Source organism: Hevea brasiliensis, chromosome 11, assembly GCF_030052815.1.
Source record: "Hevea brasiliensis isolate MT/VB/25A 57/8 chromosome 11, ASM3005281v1, whole genome shotgun sequence".
Classification (NCBI taxonomy): domain Eukaryota; kingdom Viridiplantae; phylum Streptophyta; class Magnoliopsida; order Malpighiales; family Euphorbiaceae; genus Hevea; species Hevea brasiliensis.
The window spans coordinates 73,668,352-73,685,071 of NC_079503.1; the positions used below are offsets into that span (position 1 = coordinate 73,668,352).

At 34.3% G+C, this 16,720-nt stretch overlaps 2 protein-coding genes across 4 annotated transcripts; one reads left to right on the plus strand and one right to left on the minus strand.

Moving 5' to 3' along the window:
• Positions 1 to 1,941: 1,941 nt before the first annotated feature.
• LOC110655951 (retinoblastoma-related protein) lies at positions 1,942 to 11,559 on the plus strand. Of its 3 annotated transcripts, XM_058130148.1 has the most exons (17): positions 1,942 to 2,244; positions 2,320 to 2,356; positions 2,900 to 3,243; positions 3,369 to 3,415; positions 5,804 to 6,002; positions 6,247 to 6,313; positions 6,429 to 6,608; positions 6,710 to 6,903; positions 7,030 to 7,903; positions 7,988 to 8,150; positions 8,261 to 8,333; positions 9,300 to 9,479; positions 9,581 to 9,700; positions 9,775 to 9,919; positions 10,023 to 10,135; positions 10,966 to 11,081; positions 11,167 to 11,559. In XM_058130148.1, the coding sequence occupies exons 3-17, from the start codon at positions 3,211 to 3,213 to the stop codon at positions 11,294 to 11,296; spliced, it is 2,634 nt and encodes an 877-aa protein (XP_057986131.1). In that variant the 5' UTR covers positions 1,942 to 2,244; positions 2,320 to 2,356; positions 2,900 to 3,210; the 3' UTR covers positions 11,297 to 11,559. The 3 variants fall into 3 exon arrangements, with proteins under 3 accessions (XP_057986131.1, XP_021668151.2, XP_057986132.1); XM_021812459.2 differs by lacking the exon at positions 2,320 to 2,356; XM_058130149.1 differs by lacking the exons at positions 1,942 to 2,244; positions 2,320 to 2,356; positions 2,900 to 3,243; positions 3,369 to 3,415 and having other exon boundaries at positions 5,925 to 6,002; positions 6,424 to 6,608.
• Positions 11,560 to 13,213: 1,654 nt separating this feature from the next.
• LOC110655952 (mitogen-activated protein kinase kinase 5) lies at positions 13,214 to 15,121 on the minus strand. The gene has a single exon (XM_021812460.2). It carries the CDS (start codon positions 14,751 to 14,753, stop codon positions 13,695 to 13,697), a length of 1,059 nt encoding a protein of 352 aa, XP_021668152.2. The 5' UTR covers positions 14,754 to 15,121; the 3' UTR covers positions 13,214 to 13,694.
• Between the last annotated feature and the right edge of the window lie 1,599 nt (positions 15,122 to 16,720).

Here is a 16,720-nt window from a genome sequence, read left to right on the forward strand (position 1 = left end):
CCTATTTTTAAAAATAAGGGAGACATACAGAGTTGCTCGAACTATAGGAGAATTAAACTCATGAGCCATACTATGAAGTTATGGGAGAGAGTTGTGGAGCATCGACTACGTCGTGATACTTCTATCTCTCTCAATCAATTTAGCTTCATGCCCGATCGTTCAACTATGGAAGCTATCTTTCTCATTAGAAGCTTGATGGAGAAATATAGAGATGTGAAGAAAGATCTACATATGATTTTTATTTATTTGAAAAAGGCTTATGATAGTGTTCCAAGAGATGTCCTATGGAGTGTGTTAGAATAAAAGAGGGTATCTATTAGGTATATACAAGTATTGAAAGATATGTATGAAGGAGCAAGTACTATTATGCGCACAGTGGGAGGGGACACAAGAGATTTTCCGATCTCAATTGGATTACACCAAGGGTTGGCTATAAGCCCTTACCTTTTTACATTAGTTTTAGATGAATTGACGAAACACATACAAGAGAGTATTCCTTAGTGCATGATGTTTGCGGATGATATTGTTCTGGTAAATGAGACGCGAGAAGGAGTCAATAGAAAGCTAGAGTTTTGGAGAAGTACTCTAGAGTCAAAGGGCTTTAAGTTAAGTAGAACGAAGACAGAATACATGTATTGCAAGTTCAGTGAAGGCCAAACTGGCGATAGGGAAGGAGTTAGTTTGGATGGAGTGGTATTATCCCAAAGTAATCACTTTAAATATCTCGACTCAGTCCTTCAAGTAGATGGGGGATGTGAGGAGGATGTTAGTCATAGGATTAAAGCCGGATGGTTGAAGTGGAGACGTGCCACGGGAGTTTCATGTGATCGCAAGATTCCCAATAAGTTGAAAGGAAAATTTTACCATACAGCAATACCACCGGCTATGTTATATGGTAGTGAGTGTTGGGCATTGAAGGAGTCGTATGGGTCTAAGATAAGAGTTGCAGAGATGAGAATGTTAAGGTGGATGAGTGGCCATACTAGACTAGATAAAGTCCGTAATGAGAGTATTTGAGAAAAGATAGGAGTGGTACCAATTGAGGATAAGTTGAGAGAAGAGAGATTGAGATGGTTTGGTCATATGAAGCGTAAACATACGGAGGCTCCAGTTAGACAAGTAGAGTACATTAGGTTAGAGGATAGAAAGAAAAAAAGGGGTAGACCTAAATTGACTTGGAGGAGAGTAGTACAATATAACCTAGAAGTATTACAAATTTCTGAGAATTTAACCCAAAATTGTTTAGAGTGTAGAAGCGAATCCATATAGCCGACCCTAAATTTTTGGGATAAAAGCTTAATTGAGTTGAGTTGAGTTGCTATTTTTAAAACTCTGCGGGTTTGTCCTGAATTTTAAAATCATACAATTTAAGGTTTATCCATCTATATTTTCATCAATTCTCTAATAATTCAATGAGAAAAAATCTAAATACTCTCATTTATAAAATGACTTGAGTGTTGAATCAAAACTCAAAGATAAAATCATTGAATTTTAAAAATTGAGGAACACATGTGATAGTTATGGCATTTCTCATGATTAAGTAATTTTTCCTAAATAAATATGGTATAATAACGAGATAAAATATTTATTTTAAGGGTATTTTAGTTATTTCCAAATTAATTAATAGGGAATTAACGAAAACTTGAATAGAAGGACTTAAATGTTAAATTAATCAAAGCTTAGGGGCGGAAAGGATGAGTTTTAAAAACTGAGGGATATATGTGTTAGTTATGGCATATATAAGGAATTAAAATGTAATTTTCTCAAAAAAGACAAAATGAAAGGTACTATGATGGCCCGCGGAGTAGCGCGGGAAATCCTGCTTGATGTACCGCGGAATAGCACTTCGTTTATTTTCTCATTTAATATGCACCATCAGATGAAGTGTAGATTTAATCTCCGCCATCCAATAAATCCCATAAATATACCTTCTTGGAACCCAACCCTATCTGTGTTCACCGGTCTGCCTCCCTTCACGGCTAATTAACTCACTCAAGTTTTTCCCTGTCAAACCCTAACCCTTAACCGCTCAAAGCACACGTGTCGCCGCTGTCACCACCGCTACCGCCTACTCTCACTCGCGGTCAACACAACTCCCACCATCCGACTCTCATCCGCTGCGATCCGCACCTGTTTTGATCCTCTACAGCGGAATTCAAAGCAAAATCCTCTCAATTTCTTCCACATTCGCGCTCCTACTGTGGTTGCAGCGACTACTGGTTGCGGTCTGTAGCTTTGCTCTCGGTGAGTTAGGTCTTATAAAATGCTCTAACGATAGTAGATTATTAGAGGTCTAAAAGTGTCGAACACAATCCACAGGAAAACCACTTCGGGCCACCGCTGCCACCACAGCAGTGTATGTTTTCTCCGGTTTTCTACTCATTCACTTCTGAATTCTGCATTTGCTTGATCATCCAAGAGATATAGGAAAAAAGTAGTTCTCTTGTTTAGCTCGTAAGTTTGGTGCATTTGATAATTTTGGGGATATGGGGAAAGGCAATGTTTAAACTTTCTATTTGAAGTAATATGCACAAGGCCGAGAAGATTGGAGTGCCAAATTTGTCATCTTGTGTGTCAGTGGCTTGCTTAGATTGGTTCTATAGGGTCGTGCATTTTTGCTAAGTTCTTGGAAAACAAAGTTTTTCCTGTTTGATGAGTAGTGCTTTAGTTAGATTAAGTCAATAGGGTAGTGTGGTTTCTATGTGATTGTTACACAAAAGTTACTATTCTTCCAATGATGGAAAACATGGAAATGTAATCAAGCTAAAAGAGTTGTTCTTTGTAACATTTAAACCTTCACCTGTCTTCTATTTCCTTAGACTTTCATTCCTTAGTTTTTTCACTTCCCAGGCAGCTTATGACACTGTTTTCAAATTCTCACCCTTTTTCTGTTTTGAAGGTAATTCTGGAGAAAGCCACTGGTCTCAGTTGAGCTACTTGTTTCACCTCCATACTCCAGCCGCAACACTTGCTACACTTTAGCACGTCGTGTCTCAGCACCATATTCCTGCTTCTGCTTGCTAGCAGATTGCTTGGGCTGCTTTGCTATTCAGTGCACATTACTGTTCATTTCAGGAACTTTACTGTTCAAGCTACAGTGCATGATCTTCTAGCTTTAATGTAGTTTATGATATAACATCTTGCAGCATTATAAAATTCTTTAAACAGCTACCTCAATATGTTGTCAAGGCTGGTCCAATCTTGAGTAACATGTATGGTGCAGATTGTGAGAACGGACTTGAGGTATTGATATTGCCAGACTTGTGGTTGCATTTTAATTTATTTCTGTTAATATGTTTTTTTTATATGTATTTTTCTCTATAATCGTATGAGGAATTTTCTTATGATTTTCCACTTTCTTCTATTAGGCAAAGGAGCAGCAAGCCAATTTTGAGCACCTCAGCATTTTAAGCAGGTAGGAAAAATTTTTGTTGCATCTGCTTCTCTAGACATTGTTACTGGCATTGGCTACTTTATTCATTGGCTACTTCAGATACTCATAAATCCACTTAGTTTGTTTAGTGTTCTAGAACTTCCTTTTTGAGGAAAAGTACAGTCTTTGCCAGTTTGTTTTTTGTTTATTTAAGTTGCCCATGAAATGCTTAGCTTAGTGTTCTAGAAGGCTGAAATAGGGTGGTATGCTGATTCATAGAATTTCTTGAAGTTGCATTTTGCTGCAGACTTGTAGAATATGTGCTTGAATATTTGAATAGGCTTAGTAGCTGGGTTGGCAATGCTTTGTGTTTTTATTTCTGAAGCGAACTCTTTAATTGATCATTATCCTTTTTTCCTAGTGTTCATAAGCAGCCAGTTGCACTCAACTTTTTCTTTAAGATGTTTATTTGCTCTTTTACTTCGGAAATATTTCAAAATTAATGGATAAATCCAACAAAGCTATTGCCTTTCTAGTTGATGCGTCTTTCTGTGTGATTTCTTTTATGGCATAAAGATAGGAACCTCTTTGTCATTTACTAAATGCAAATTGATTTCTAAACAAGTAGATGGGGAATTCCAATAATCTCACAGTAGAATTGATTTTTAAAAACCATCCCGGCTAGTATTGTTAACTTGCTTTCAATCAACTGGTTGTACTTATGATGATAAACAGACAAGGAAAATAGCAATATGATTTAATAGTTATGCTTGCTGGAATGTGTTTTTTTTTTTGGTGCTTTGTGCTGACAACATGTAGGCATTCTAAGGGTCTGTACTATTTTTGTTTACTTGCCAAAGAAACTTTATATTTTTCTTGTTGAAAGTTGATTTTTTTTATCATTATATGGCAAATTATCCAATTGGGTGCATAAAGATAGGAACCTCTTTGTCATTTACTAAATGCAAATTGATTTCTAAACAAGTAGATGGGGAATTCCAATAATCTCACAGTAGAATTGATTTTTAAAAACCATCCTGGCTAGTATTGTTAACTTGCTTTCAATCAACTGTTTGTACTTGTGATGATAAACAGACAGGAAAATAGTAATATGATTTAATAGGTATGCTTGCTGGAATGTGTTTTTTTTGGTGCTTTGTGCTGACAACATGTAAGCATTCTAAGGGTCTGTACTATTTGTGTTTACTTGCTAATGAAACTTTATATTTTTATTGTTAAAAGTTGATATTTTTTTTATCATTATATGGCAAATTGTCCAATTGGGTGCTATGACATGTATAATTTTTTCTTTTGATTTGCTCCAGAGTTATATTATGTGTCATATGAAGTTAATGGCACATGGTAGTTTTGTCATCTATGTGAGGGAACTTTTTGGCCTTGTTCAGTTATGAAAAACCTTTTCTGTTTCCATTTCCAGTTTTCCTTTCCATTTCTTATTTTTCCAATTTTTCTTTTTGGAAAGTCGAAAACACGTTCATTTGTCTAATTATTTCAATATTTTAAATTTCATTTTTCCTTTATAAAATTTTTTGGAATTTTATTAAACAAAATAATATTTCACTCAAACTACTAATCATTTAAATATAAATATATAAATACTTTCGTGGTTTAATTATTTAAATATAATTTTTTAATCTAAAATTACATTTCAGACATAAAATTGCTTTGACAATTATTATAAAACAATTCATTGTAACATTTCAAAATTAATATGAAGTTTATCTATTAATAAGAAGGTAGTAAACAAAGTTTGAAAAACATATAATTTAATTATGTTTGCATATAATTTGATTATGTTTCATCCTTTCTTTAAAAAACTGATATTAATATTCAAAATTAAATAAATATTAAAATATATATTATTTATAAATTAGGAAAAACGTCGCTGGAATTAAAACCACATGCTGAATTTGGATGTTAAAATTAAACTACATGCTGAATTTGGATGTTAAAATTTGTTTATCTATAAGTTGGATGTGAAAGGAAATTTAAGAAAAAGAAGAAATAATGCTATTTCTGGGATTTGAACCCAGCTCATAGATTCCAATAAAATGGAATCCCGTGTTTTCCAGTTTTGCATCTTTACTGCATTTACTACGAAAAGATGAAAAATAGCTCAAAGTAGTGGAGAATTGAATTCTGATTTTCTATTTGAAAAAGTTTTCAAAGTAACCACTAGCTTCCAATTTTTAGTTTTCTTTGAATAATTTTCTGGAAGACAAAGTTGTTTCCCACAACTAAACAGTCTCTTTGTATTTTGCTATACAAATGCAACTTCTGGGGCAGTGACAGGGTAATCTTTCACCATGCAACTGAACTTTGAGTGCAAATTTGCTTTCATGATTTTTTTTTTTTTAATTTAAACTTCTCGAGTAAATAACATTGTTTCTTGTTATTAATTGGTACAAGGCACTACAAACGTGCATATCGGGAACTTTTCTTGACAAGCGATGCAAATGTTGATAAACAGTCAGCAGTTGCCAGCGACACAGCACCCATTTCAGAATATTATCATTTTGGATGGTTGCTGTTTTTGGCACTACGTGTGCATGCATTCAGCCGTTTTAAAGATTTGGTGACCTGCACAAATGGTTTGGTTTCTGTGTTGGTTAGTTCCAATCCCCCAGTTTTATCAATTCCTGATACTTTGATGTTGGTTCAGTTAAAAGGAATTCCACATTACTGCCTCCTTTTATTTATTTATTTATATATGGATATCATAAATTTTATGCCTAGGAAATTAGCAGTCTAGCCAAATGATACCGGTTATATCTTTTTGCCTAATGCCTTGACAAGATTATCTAGTGTTAGAGCAGAGATTGACATTTTTACTATTTACTGGAACTTGTCAGGCTATTTTGATAATTCACATTCCAATTCACTTCAGAAATTTCAACTTGAATGACTCTCAATGGTTTGGTAATAATCTTGTCTGTTTTGCAATTTTTGTCAGAATTTTTCTTCTCATTTTCTTGGAGGATGTCTGCTTTCAATTTTTGTTGATTGGTGTCCAAGTGTTTTATGTATAGTACAGTTAAGAAAGACGACAAAGGTGTTGATTTACTGGCATCACTTTGCAACAAATATGAGACCTCAGAAGATGAGCTGAGAAAAACAATGGAGAAGACCAACAATTTAATAGCGGATATTCTGAAGAAAAAGCCTTGTTTGGCATCTGAGTTTAAAACTGAAAACCTGGATTATATCAATGCAGGTGTGTTTGAAAAGTTCTCCATATTTACATCTGTGCACATTTCAACACTGGCAACATGTTTTCATTGTATGCTTCTGAAATTCTGATTCTCTTTGATGTAGATGGTTTGATCTATTATAAAGACTTAATGGAGGAATCATCTCTGCAGTCCAGTTTGGCTATTTTGGAGAAGAATTACGAGGATGCAATTCGTGCAAGGGGTGAACTGGATGAGAGGGTATTTATCAATGATAAAGATGGCTTGATTGGTTCAGGAAGCCCATCTGTTGGTGGCACAAATGCAACTGGCACCAAAGTAAGTTTTGTGCCAAATGCAGATTCTATAAGAAAAAGACATGAAGTATTATTGTTTAAATGTTTTTTGATTTATTTTATTTTGTGTAAACTTGATCAATAGCACCATTTTATTTGTTCTGCACAGAGAAAATTTGATTATATATCGTCACCAGCAAAGACAATTACAAGTCCTCTTTCTCCCCTCCGATCCCCTGCATCAAGTAGCATTTTAGGCAGCACGAATGCTAAGATGGCTGCTACTCCCTTAAGCACTGCAATGACAACCTCAAAGTGGCTTCGAACTGTTATTTCTCCACTTCCATCAAAACCCTCAGCACAACTGGAACGCTTCCTTGCATCATGTGATAGGGATGTAACTAATGATGTCATACGTAGAGCGCAGATAATATTGGAGGCTATATTTCCAAGTAGCTCTCTGGGAGAGCGTTGTGTAACTGGACGTCTGCAAAGTACAAACCTGATGGACAATATATGGGCAGAACAAAGAAGATTGGAAGCATTAAAGTTGTATTTTAGGGTTCTGGAAGCAATGTGCACAGCGGAGGCCCAAATATTGCATGCAACTAATTTGACCTCTTTATTAACTAATGAGAGGTTCCACAGATGTATGCTTGCATGTTCTGCTGAACTTGTTCTGGCAACACATAACACTGTCACTATGCTCTTTCCTGCAGTTTTGGAGAGAACTGGCATTACAGCTTTTGATCTTAGCAAGGTGATAGAGAGCTTCATTAGACATGAGGAATCTCTCCCGAGGGAGTTGAGGCGGCATTTGAATTCATTGGAAGAACGACTTCTGGAGAGCATGGTGTGGGAAAAGGGTTCCTCAATGTATAATTCCTTGACCATAGCAAGACCCTCTTTTTCTGCAGAGATAAATCGTCTTGGGCTATTAGCAGAACCAATGCCATCTCTGGATGCAATTGCCATGCATATTAACTTTTCTTCTGGAGGTTTGCCTCCTGTGCCTTCTTCACAGAAGCCTGAGTTGTCTCCAGGTATTTTTTTTTTTTTTTAATGAAATACTTAATCTGAAGTTAGCAACATGCAGAATTTCATTGGTTGTCATGTATCATTTTCAGGTCAGAATGGGGATAACAGGTCTCCAAAGAGGCCATGCACAGACTTCCGAAGTCTGTTAGTAGAGCGGAACTCTTTTACATCACCTGTGAAGGATCGACTGCTTGCCTTTAGTAACCTTAAATCAAAGCTGCCACCACCTCCTTTGCAGTCTGCATTCGCCAGGTAAATCGATATTCTTTGGGGGACATGAAGTTGCATCTCTGACTTTTATTGTCAATTTACAGCTCTTTTATATTATCTAATTGTTAGTTTTATGTGGATATTTGTTTCAGTCCAACACGTCCAAACCCTGGGGGAGGAGGGGAAACATGTGCAGAAACTGGGATTAATATATTCTTTAGCAAGGTAATGGACATAATATTTTAATGTCAATATTGCCAACTTGACAACCCAAGATGATTGTTCATATTTTTTTGAGGATCGGATGTTTAGGCCCTCATTCCCTCTGCCTGTAATGAAAAAGGAAATATATTCTTTAACAAGATAATAAACATAATATTTAATGTCAGTGTTGCCAACTTGACAACCTAAGATGATAGTTCATATACTTTTGAGTATTGGATGCTTAGGCCCTCATTCCCTCCGCCTGTAATAATAAAGGGATCTATTTTCATGCAAAAATTTTGTTTGAATTGGTGGTTGTGGTGATGATGGTTGGTTTGGAGCCACAATTCTTGGCATATGCTTCATTGGGTACTCAACCTGGCTTTATCTTTTGAGGCTACCATGCTTGCAGTGTGTCATGCATGGTTCAAAAATTAAGGGTGCAAACAAGCAGGGACTAACTAATATTTCGGTGGCTCAAGAGGTAGCCAAACATTAAGAGCTAGAGGTTGGCTTGAGTGTATTCAAGCTTGAACTGATGAGCCCAAGTTTGTTGAGAACAAAATTTAACGAGCTTAAGCTTGGGTTTGATTGACTTGAGCAGTTTGTATACCCCACACCCCACCACAACCCACCCCCCCTCTCTTTTCCCTGTGCCCCCACCCTGAGTGTGACATCCATTTTTCATCTATGAATGGGTTTATAATAATGTAGAGTTTTACATTTATACATTTGCTTATGAAGATGTTAAGTATTGGGGAAGACTTTCTGTTTGTCTGTCATATTGTTGACAGTTTGGAGGTTTGTCTATCATTTTCAACAGTTGTTGAAGAGTAAATGCCAAAAATAATGCCCTTGTTTGAATGGTTCCTTTGACAGTATTTTCTTCTGTGCATCATTTTTATATTTGATAAAGATTAAACTATTTTGCTTTATTTGATTTAATAATGTTCGAAAATTTACATGTCAATTTCTTCTCCTGCCCAGATTAATAAGTTAGCTGCTGTCAGAATCAATGGTATGGTTGAAAGGTTACAACAATCTCAGCAGCATGTAAGAGAGAATGTCTATCGTCTTTTCCAACAAATCCTTAGCCAGCAGACATCTTTGTTTTTTAACCACCACATTGACCAGATCATCCTTTGTTGTTTCTATGGAGTTGCAAAGGTTTGCTGTCAGTAACGTGTGGGTGTTTATTGGCTGCTATTGATGAATGATTTGCTTTCATCTTTCATTTTTTCTTCTCATGCTCATATTTTTGCCTGCAGATTTCTAAAGTGAACCTAACCTTCAGGGAGATCATTTACAATTACAGGAAGCAACCACAATGCAAACCACAAGTTTTCGGTAGTGTGTTTGTTGATTGGTCATCAGCACACCATAGTGGGGTATGATAACTAATGTCTACTCTCTTTGCTGTTGAATTTTGTGGATGTCTAACCATTTAAATTTATCATGACAGAGGACAGGACAAGATCACGTTGACATTATTACATTTTACAATGAAATATTCATTCCTGCTGCAAAGCCCTTGCTGGTGGAGGTTGGTTCTGCTGGAACAATTACAAAAGCCAGCCAGGTTCCTGAAGTCAATAATAATAAAGATGGTACTTTTTAATTATTAATAGTAATTTTTATTTTTATATTTGGTGTCCCTGCCATTGCCTTTACAAGTCATTGTTTAACATGCTTCTGTTTGTGGCCAATCAGGTCAATGTCCAGCATCACCTATAGTATCTCCTTTTCCAAGTCTTCCTGACATGTCTCCAAAGAAAGTTTCTGCAGCACATAATGTGTATGTCTCTCCATTGCGGACATCCAAGGTACCTTTTTTTTTCCCCTCAACTGTTTCCGTTTAGAGATGACTTTGTATTGGTTTTTTTCGTTGAAAACTAGTCAACCTTATTTGACGAGCTTGCCAGAACTGGAAAAGGAGCAAGATGTGGGGAATTTGGGTTATTTCATGTTGACTAATTCACAACTTGTTTGAGTACATATAACATTGCAGCTTGCTTTTAGTTTATATGAATGCTAAAGCCAAAATCGCTTATGTTTTTTGTTTATCTCGTCTTTCATCACTTAATGAGAAACTACTTGTTCTTCTGTGCTTGTACCGCTTAAATAATATTGTATCCTTGATTGCATCATCAGCTTGTGAGCTTTTTTATTACTTCACAATCAAACCTTTCTGTAATAAGTGTGAGTGCAGGAAACCTTTTGGCAAATTAGGGAAATGGTAGTATAAAATGATAAAATGGTTAAAATTAAGTAATACATGTATTTCTGCTGTAAAGCTGTAATTAATTTTATGGAAGCCTTATCAGTTACATATATCCCATTTCTCTGAAGGAAAGTGGAAAGAAATTCCAGCCTATGTTTTATATATTCCACTGTCAGGTTAAAAGGAAAGAAAAAGAATAAAAGAAAGAGGTTGATAACATAAGTCTCCTTTTCTGTTAATTGTTATTGTTGTCTTGGCAAGAACACCGTTCATAGATGTGTCAGTGTGGGCTTTTAGTGGTTATAATGCGGCAAAAGCTTTATGGCAGTTATTTACTTCAAGGTCAAAACTTTGGTTTTAGGTACAGTATGCCCTTGTGCCATCTTATTATTTCGTATGTAACTTGAACTTGATCTGCTTTCATGCTTTTAGGTGGATGCATTAATCTCACATAGCTCAAAAAGCTATTATGCTTGTGTGGGAGAGAGCACTCATGCATACCAGAGTCCTTCAAAAGACCTGACTGCTATCAACAATCGTTTGAATAGGTATGCTTTCTTTCAGCAGAAGCTATAAATTTCATCAAATCTAAAAGTCAATGACCTTAATTGTTATGCATTTTTGCCCTGTCAGTAATAATAGGAAGATCAGGGGCACGTTGAATTTCGATGATGTTGATGTGGGTTTGGTTAGTGATTCTATGGTGGCCAACAGCCTCCACCTTCAAAATGGACCTCTGAAATCTGAGCAACCTGACTCCTAATTTCAACGGTTGCGTTCATACCCTTTCTGTAAATTATAGTCGTCTACCTAATTCTTTTATTTTTGTTATATCATACTCAGAAATGTAAGACGCAGGGTGTTGTATGAGCGGTGAGTTATAGAATGGCTGCCACCACCCCCCTCGTGTGTTTTGTAATTTAGTAGTAAGCTTGGAAATTTACTATCTCTACTTGTAGTGAAAATCATGGTTTCTCTATAGCACTCACGAGGCCAAATTGATGAAAGATGAGCACCATTTGTTAAGCATGAACATCTCTGCTTGCTTACGGTTCTGCAGGCCCCCTCTTTTTTTTTTTTAACACTACTGTTTTATTAATCGTTGACAAAGATTAGTTAAAAATAGCATTTCAGTTTCTATAATGGCAATACTACCATAATGAACACGAAGACATTTTAAATAAATTATTGTATGATATGAAATTATTTTACAATGTCAAAAAAAAACTTTGAAATTTGGTAATTTTTTTACTGTTTTTATGTTTGATTGATTGATGTTTAAAATTGATCAAATGAGGGTTAATTGTTAATAGAATTTTGAAATTTAATGATTTTTGTAATTAAATTTTAAAATTAGTATAATTATTAATTAAATCTTCAAGTTTAAAACTAATTTGATTGTCAATGTCTCTGATTTTTGGGAGATAATGACAAACTTTTATTTTGATTCTTTTAAATAGGAGTTGCATTTTATAAAAAAGATAATAGCTGAAATTTAGTAAAATAAATGTCTTTTTTTTTTTTCTCAAGGTTTAATCTACTTTGCAATAATTAAGAGCTATTAACATATTTGTTTTGATAAAAAACTCTGCAAGAGAAAGTTATAAAATTTAAGGAGATTAACAATAAAATCATTAAAAAATGAATGCCAAACAAAAAAAAAGTAATAAAATGATACACAAATTCATAATTTTTCTTGACAATTAACTTCAATTTGAGATTTTTAATATAATTTCTTTAATGATTATATGACATTTGACATAAATTTCTCATTAAATATACTGATAATTATTAACTATCGATCAATTTAGGACATTAATCGTATATTGCAATTATATATATATATATAGATTCGATATGTATAAGCATAAAATGAAAAAAAAAAAAATTTAATAATTATCATTGAACTTATATAATTATAACATTATAATCCTTCAATTTAAAAATACAATATAAAATTCTCTCAATTAAACTAAGAACGGTAGCATTACAACTATATAAATTCAAGAACAGTTAGTAAAATTTGCCCGCTTAAAAATGCGAAAGGGTTTTTTTTTTTTTTTTTTCAGAAAAGAGAAGCAGATGACTTTCCAAATTAGAAAATTAAAAAAAGAAAAAAAAGACTACATATTGCAGCAGACACAAAAAAAGTAGCTTTAAAATGAATCAATCATACTAAATGCTAAAATAATCACAGCACAAACGTTTTTAAACTAGACTCTAGAAAATGTTACAGTTAAATTTTGCTCCCAAAAAGAAAAAAAAAAGAAAAAAACAAAATCAAAAACTATATCAACCATGATCTAACAAAACACGCCAGACATATCACAAACCCTAATGGAAATGCATTTTTTTTTTTAAGAAAAAAAAAAGGAAAGGAAAGGAGGTCTGCGATTACAACAAAAAAGTGAGGAAAAAAGATAGAAATGCTAGCATGGCCAAATTTGCAATCACATCCAGCATATATCTCTCCAGACATAAATTTGCAATTCACATAAAAATTAGATAATCTATTTTCCAGATTGTAATGAAAAATAATAAATGCGCTTGTGAGCTTCTCCATTACTATACAAACCCACTTGTGAACAGCTCAATTCAAAGGCAAATTAAATGGGAGAAAGGAATAGCATATGTGCATTACGCACCATGTTATCTCCAACATAAAATAAGAGCTCATGCATTATTAATATAGCACGTTGAGCATATCTTATTCTCATAGATTGAATTTCTGAATCTTCCCAATGAATAAGCCAACTCATAATAAATATAAGCAAAAATTTAACCCAAATTCTCCACAACCAATCTCCAATTTCTCCTAAATTGAATATAACAAGGGTTCACACCAAAGTTTGGGCCAGTAATAGAAGAAAGTTTTTCCTTTTTTTTTTTTCCTGGGTAAGCTTTATCATCACAGACAGATTGATTCAATTCTGATTGAATGTTGAAACCAGGAGCATGAACCCCATTCCCCATTTCTTTCTAAAAATAAAATCCGACCCATCATATGACAAATTACAAAAAGGAAGGATTGAAGAGAGGAGAAAAAACTAAGACACCAACAATAACAACAGCAACAAAGATAAAGACCAAAATCATGGAGATAATTCGCAAAATATATTTTGAAAAGGCAAAAATAAAAGAGCAGGAAGAACAAGAAGAAGCTAAGAAGAAAGAGGACGTGGGGGAGGCAAGAGTTGATGTAGACTCTGATTCACCTCTCTTTGGCCTCCACTATTCCTTGATATAAACGGATGATTTAACAACTGATTCGCCATCCACCTTCTCGCCGGCTCCCTCTGCAGACAACGACTAATAAAATCACGAAAATCCCTCGAAGCGGTAGGCGGAGCCTCCGGTGGTTGCGACATACAAATGGCACACATCAAGCTCGCCCAATCGCCCTGCCGCCCAACTGCAAAAGGAAACCTCCCCAGATAGAACTCCAATATGCTCACCCCCAAGCTCCAAATATCGCCAGCATAGCCGTCGTATTGGCCGTGATTCAAGTCTGTGTTGATCCTCTCAGGACTCATATACGCAATAGTACCCACCGATGAATTGCAGGGATCCATGGTCTGCGCCAGAATCCTACTCACCCCAAAATCTGCAATTTTCACATTCTTGCTCGAATCGATTAAAAGATTCGAAGGCTTGATATCCCTGTGCACTATTTTCCGGCGGTGGAGATACGCAATCCCGCTCAAGATTTTCCGGGCCACGTCCGACAATTGGGCCTCCAGGCCGATATGGGTCCCTTCTAGGGATCCGCCGTCCATGAATTCTAGCAAGACTTGGATCTCCCCACTTTGCTCGTAAAATTCGTGGCATTTAACCACGTTTGGGTGATCGACGCCTCGGAGAATCTCGATCTCGCGGCAGATCTGGTTCCTCACCGAGTCCTCAAGGTTTCCATATATCACTTTCAGCGCGTAAAGCTTCCCCGTCGGACGGTGGATCACTTTATACACGGTTCCGCCACTGCCACTTCCTATGCGATTGATTCGGTCGAGGTCCGAAAAACTCAGTTGCTGAGTTTGTGCGGAGCTGGAGGTAGGTGGAAGAGGAAGCGGAACCGCCAATCTTGGGTCTCTCTGAGGAAGAGGTAGGGTTAAGTTCCGTTTCCTGGTCTTGTTTCGATTGGCCGTGCCATTTCCACTTCCGTTTCCCGTTCCCGTTCCCGTTCCCGTTCCCGTTCCCGGCGTTGGTTGAATCGGCCTCATGACTCCGATGCGATAAGATTTGATTGAATCGGTTTTCCTCCTTTTTTTCCCCCTTTTCTTTTTCTATTTTTGCCCCTTCTTTATAGGGCTCCGTTTGGACAATCTTTTTTCTTCTTCTTCTTCTTCTTCTTCTATGGACAGCTTCACCGCCAAGGAAGGCTTTGTATTCAATTCTTTCTTTACAACAAAAATAAGAACAATCGAATTTTTCTTTTTTCTTGAAGAGAGAGAGAGAGAGAAGGGAAAGCGCTTCTGCTGTAAAGAGCCTTCTTTGCAGGTGAGAGAAAAGCGAGAAAATTCTTATAATTATTTTTTTTTTTAATTTGTTTTTAAGAAAATTAAAAGAGTAAAAAATGGAAATTGTGATTTGATTTGAGGGAGAGTGGAGAGGATTTAAAGGGGGAGAAGGATTATGGAACACGCGCTATCATGGAAGAGGAAAAAGAAGAAGACTGGGTAAATGCATGCGCGTGAGTTTTACTTCACATCGGTTATGTCGTAACTGCAGAATTTTTAATTTTAATTTGCAGTTTTCTTGTTGAAGTTGAGTTTTTCTTTTTCTCTCCATGCGTATAAGAACCAAAGGAAATAAAAGGTCAAAATGAGGTAACGCGTGGAGTCTTTCCAACTTTGTTTTTTTTTTTTTTTTTTAATTAATTATAAAAAAATATTTGAAAATTTATCCTTTTTTTTTTATAGTATTAATATTTACACTTTTTTCTATAAAATATAATTCAATAATAATTTTTCTATATTATTCTCAATTCATAGTATTTTATTTATATTGATAGTTAAATAATAAAAAAAAATGATTTTTTCCGTTACATTTAAGTCATAACATTTTAAAATTTAAATATATGTACCCTAATTTTAAATTAATATTTTATAAATAATTTAACCTCTTAAAATCTCATAATTTTATAATGTATAAACTAAAAGCATTAATAAGTGAGATATAACATAAAAGTGAATAATTTCATGATAAGTAATAGGGATATGTAGTTTAGGTTCAGTTTAAAATTTATCTAAATATCAAAATTAAATTAAAATTTTAGTATAATTTTAGTTTAATTTTTCATTATTTTGATACGGCTCTCAATTTTTTAGTTTTAGTTTGATTCAGTACGATTTCAGTTCGATTCTCGGTTCTTAAAATAGTTTTATATAATTTTTTTATACTTAATTAGTATTTAAATTTTAAATTAAGTTATTAATACACAATACATCATATAATATATTTTTTTAATTATTTCTAAATTATATAATTTTAATTATAAGGTATATATTTAATTTATAATTAAATATATTATATATTATATAATATATATTTTAATTATTTATTATGTAATATTTAACTATAAGATATAAATATAATTATATATATATATTTATTTATTTATAATTAAAAATTATAAGGTAATTTAATGTATTTATATTTAAAATTATTAAAAAAATATAAAAAAATAAAATATAATATTAAGTTATATTTAGTTCATAATTATATATATATATAAAAATTCAGAATTGAACTAAATTATTAAAATAAATTCGATTTGATATGATTTTTATGAATTCGATATAATTTTTCAATTCGATTCGGACTTTCGAAAATCATGGATAACCTAATAGATAGACAGATGGTTTACTTTCTATGTATTAAAGGAGAAAAAAGGCTAATTAAATTATTTGATTTTAATTATTATTTTTGTATATAATTAATTTTTTATATGTAGCGTGGGATAAAATATGAAGGGAGAGGAAGATACCGCGTCTTGGTTGAATGAAGGTAGGTGTTGGAAATGCAATGTGGGTAAAAAGGAAGAAAGGCCGAGAGATGTCAAAGAGTCAACCCAGGGACTACGTCCTCCTCCCCATGCGTTTGTCAAACGCATGGTTTTGAACAACTTCTTCCTCTCTTGGACTATGTAAAACTTCCTACTGTTTTCAACTCTTGCATGCAGCCCTTC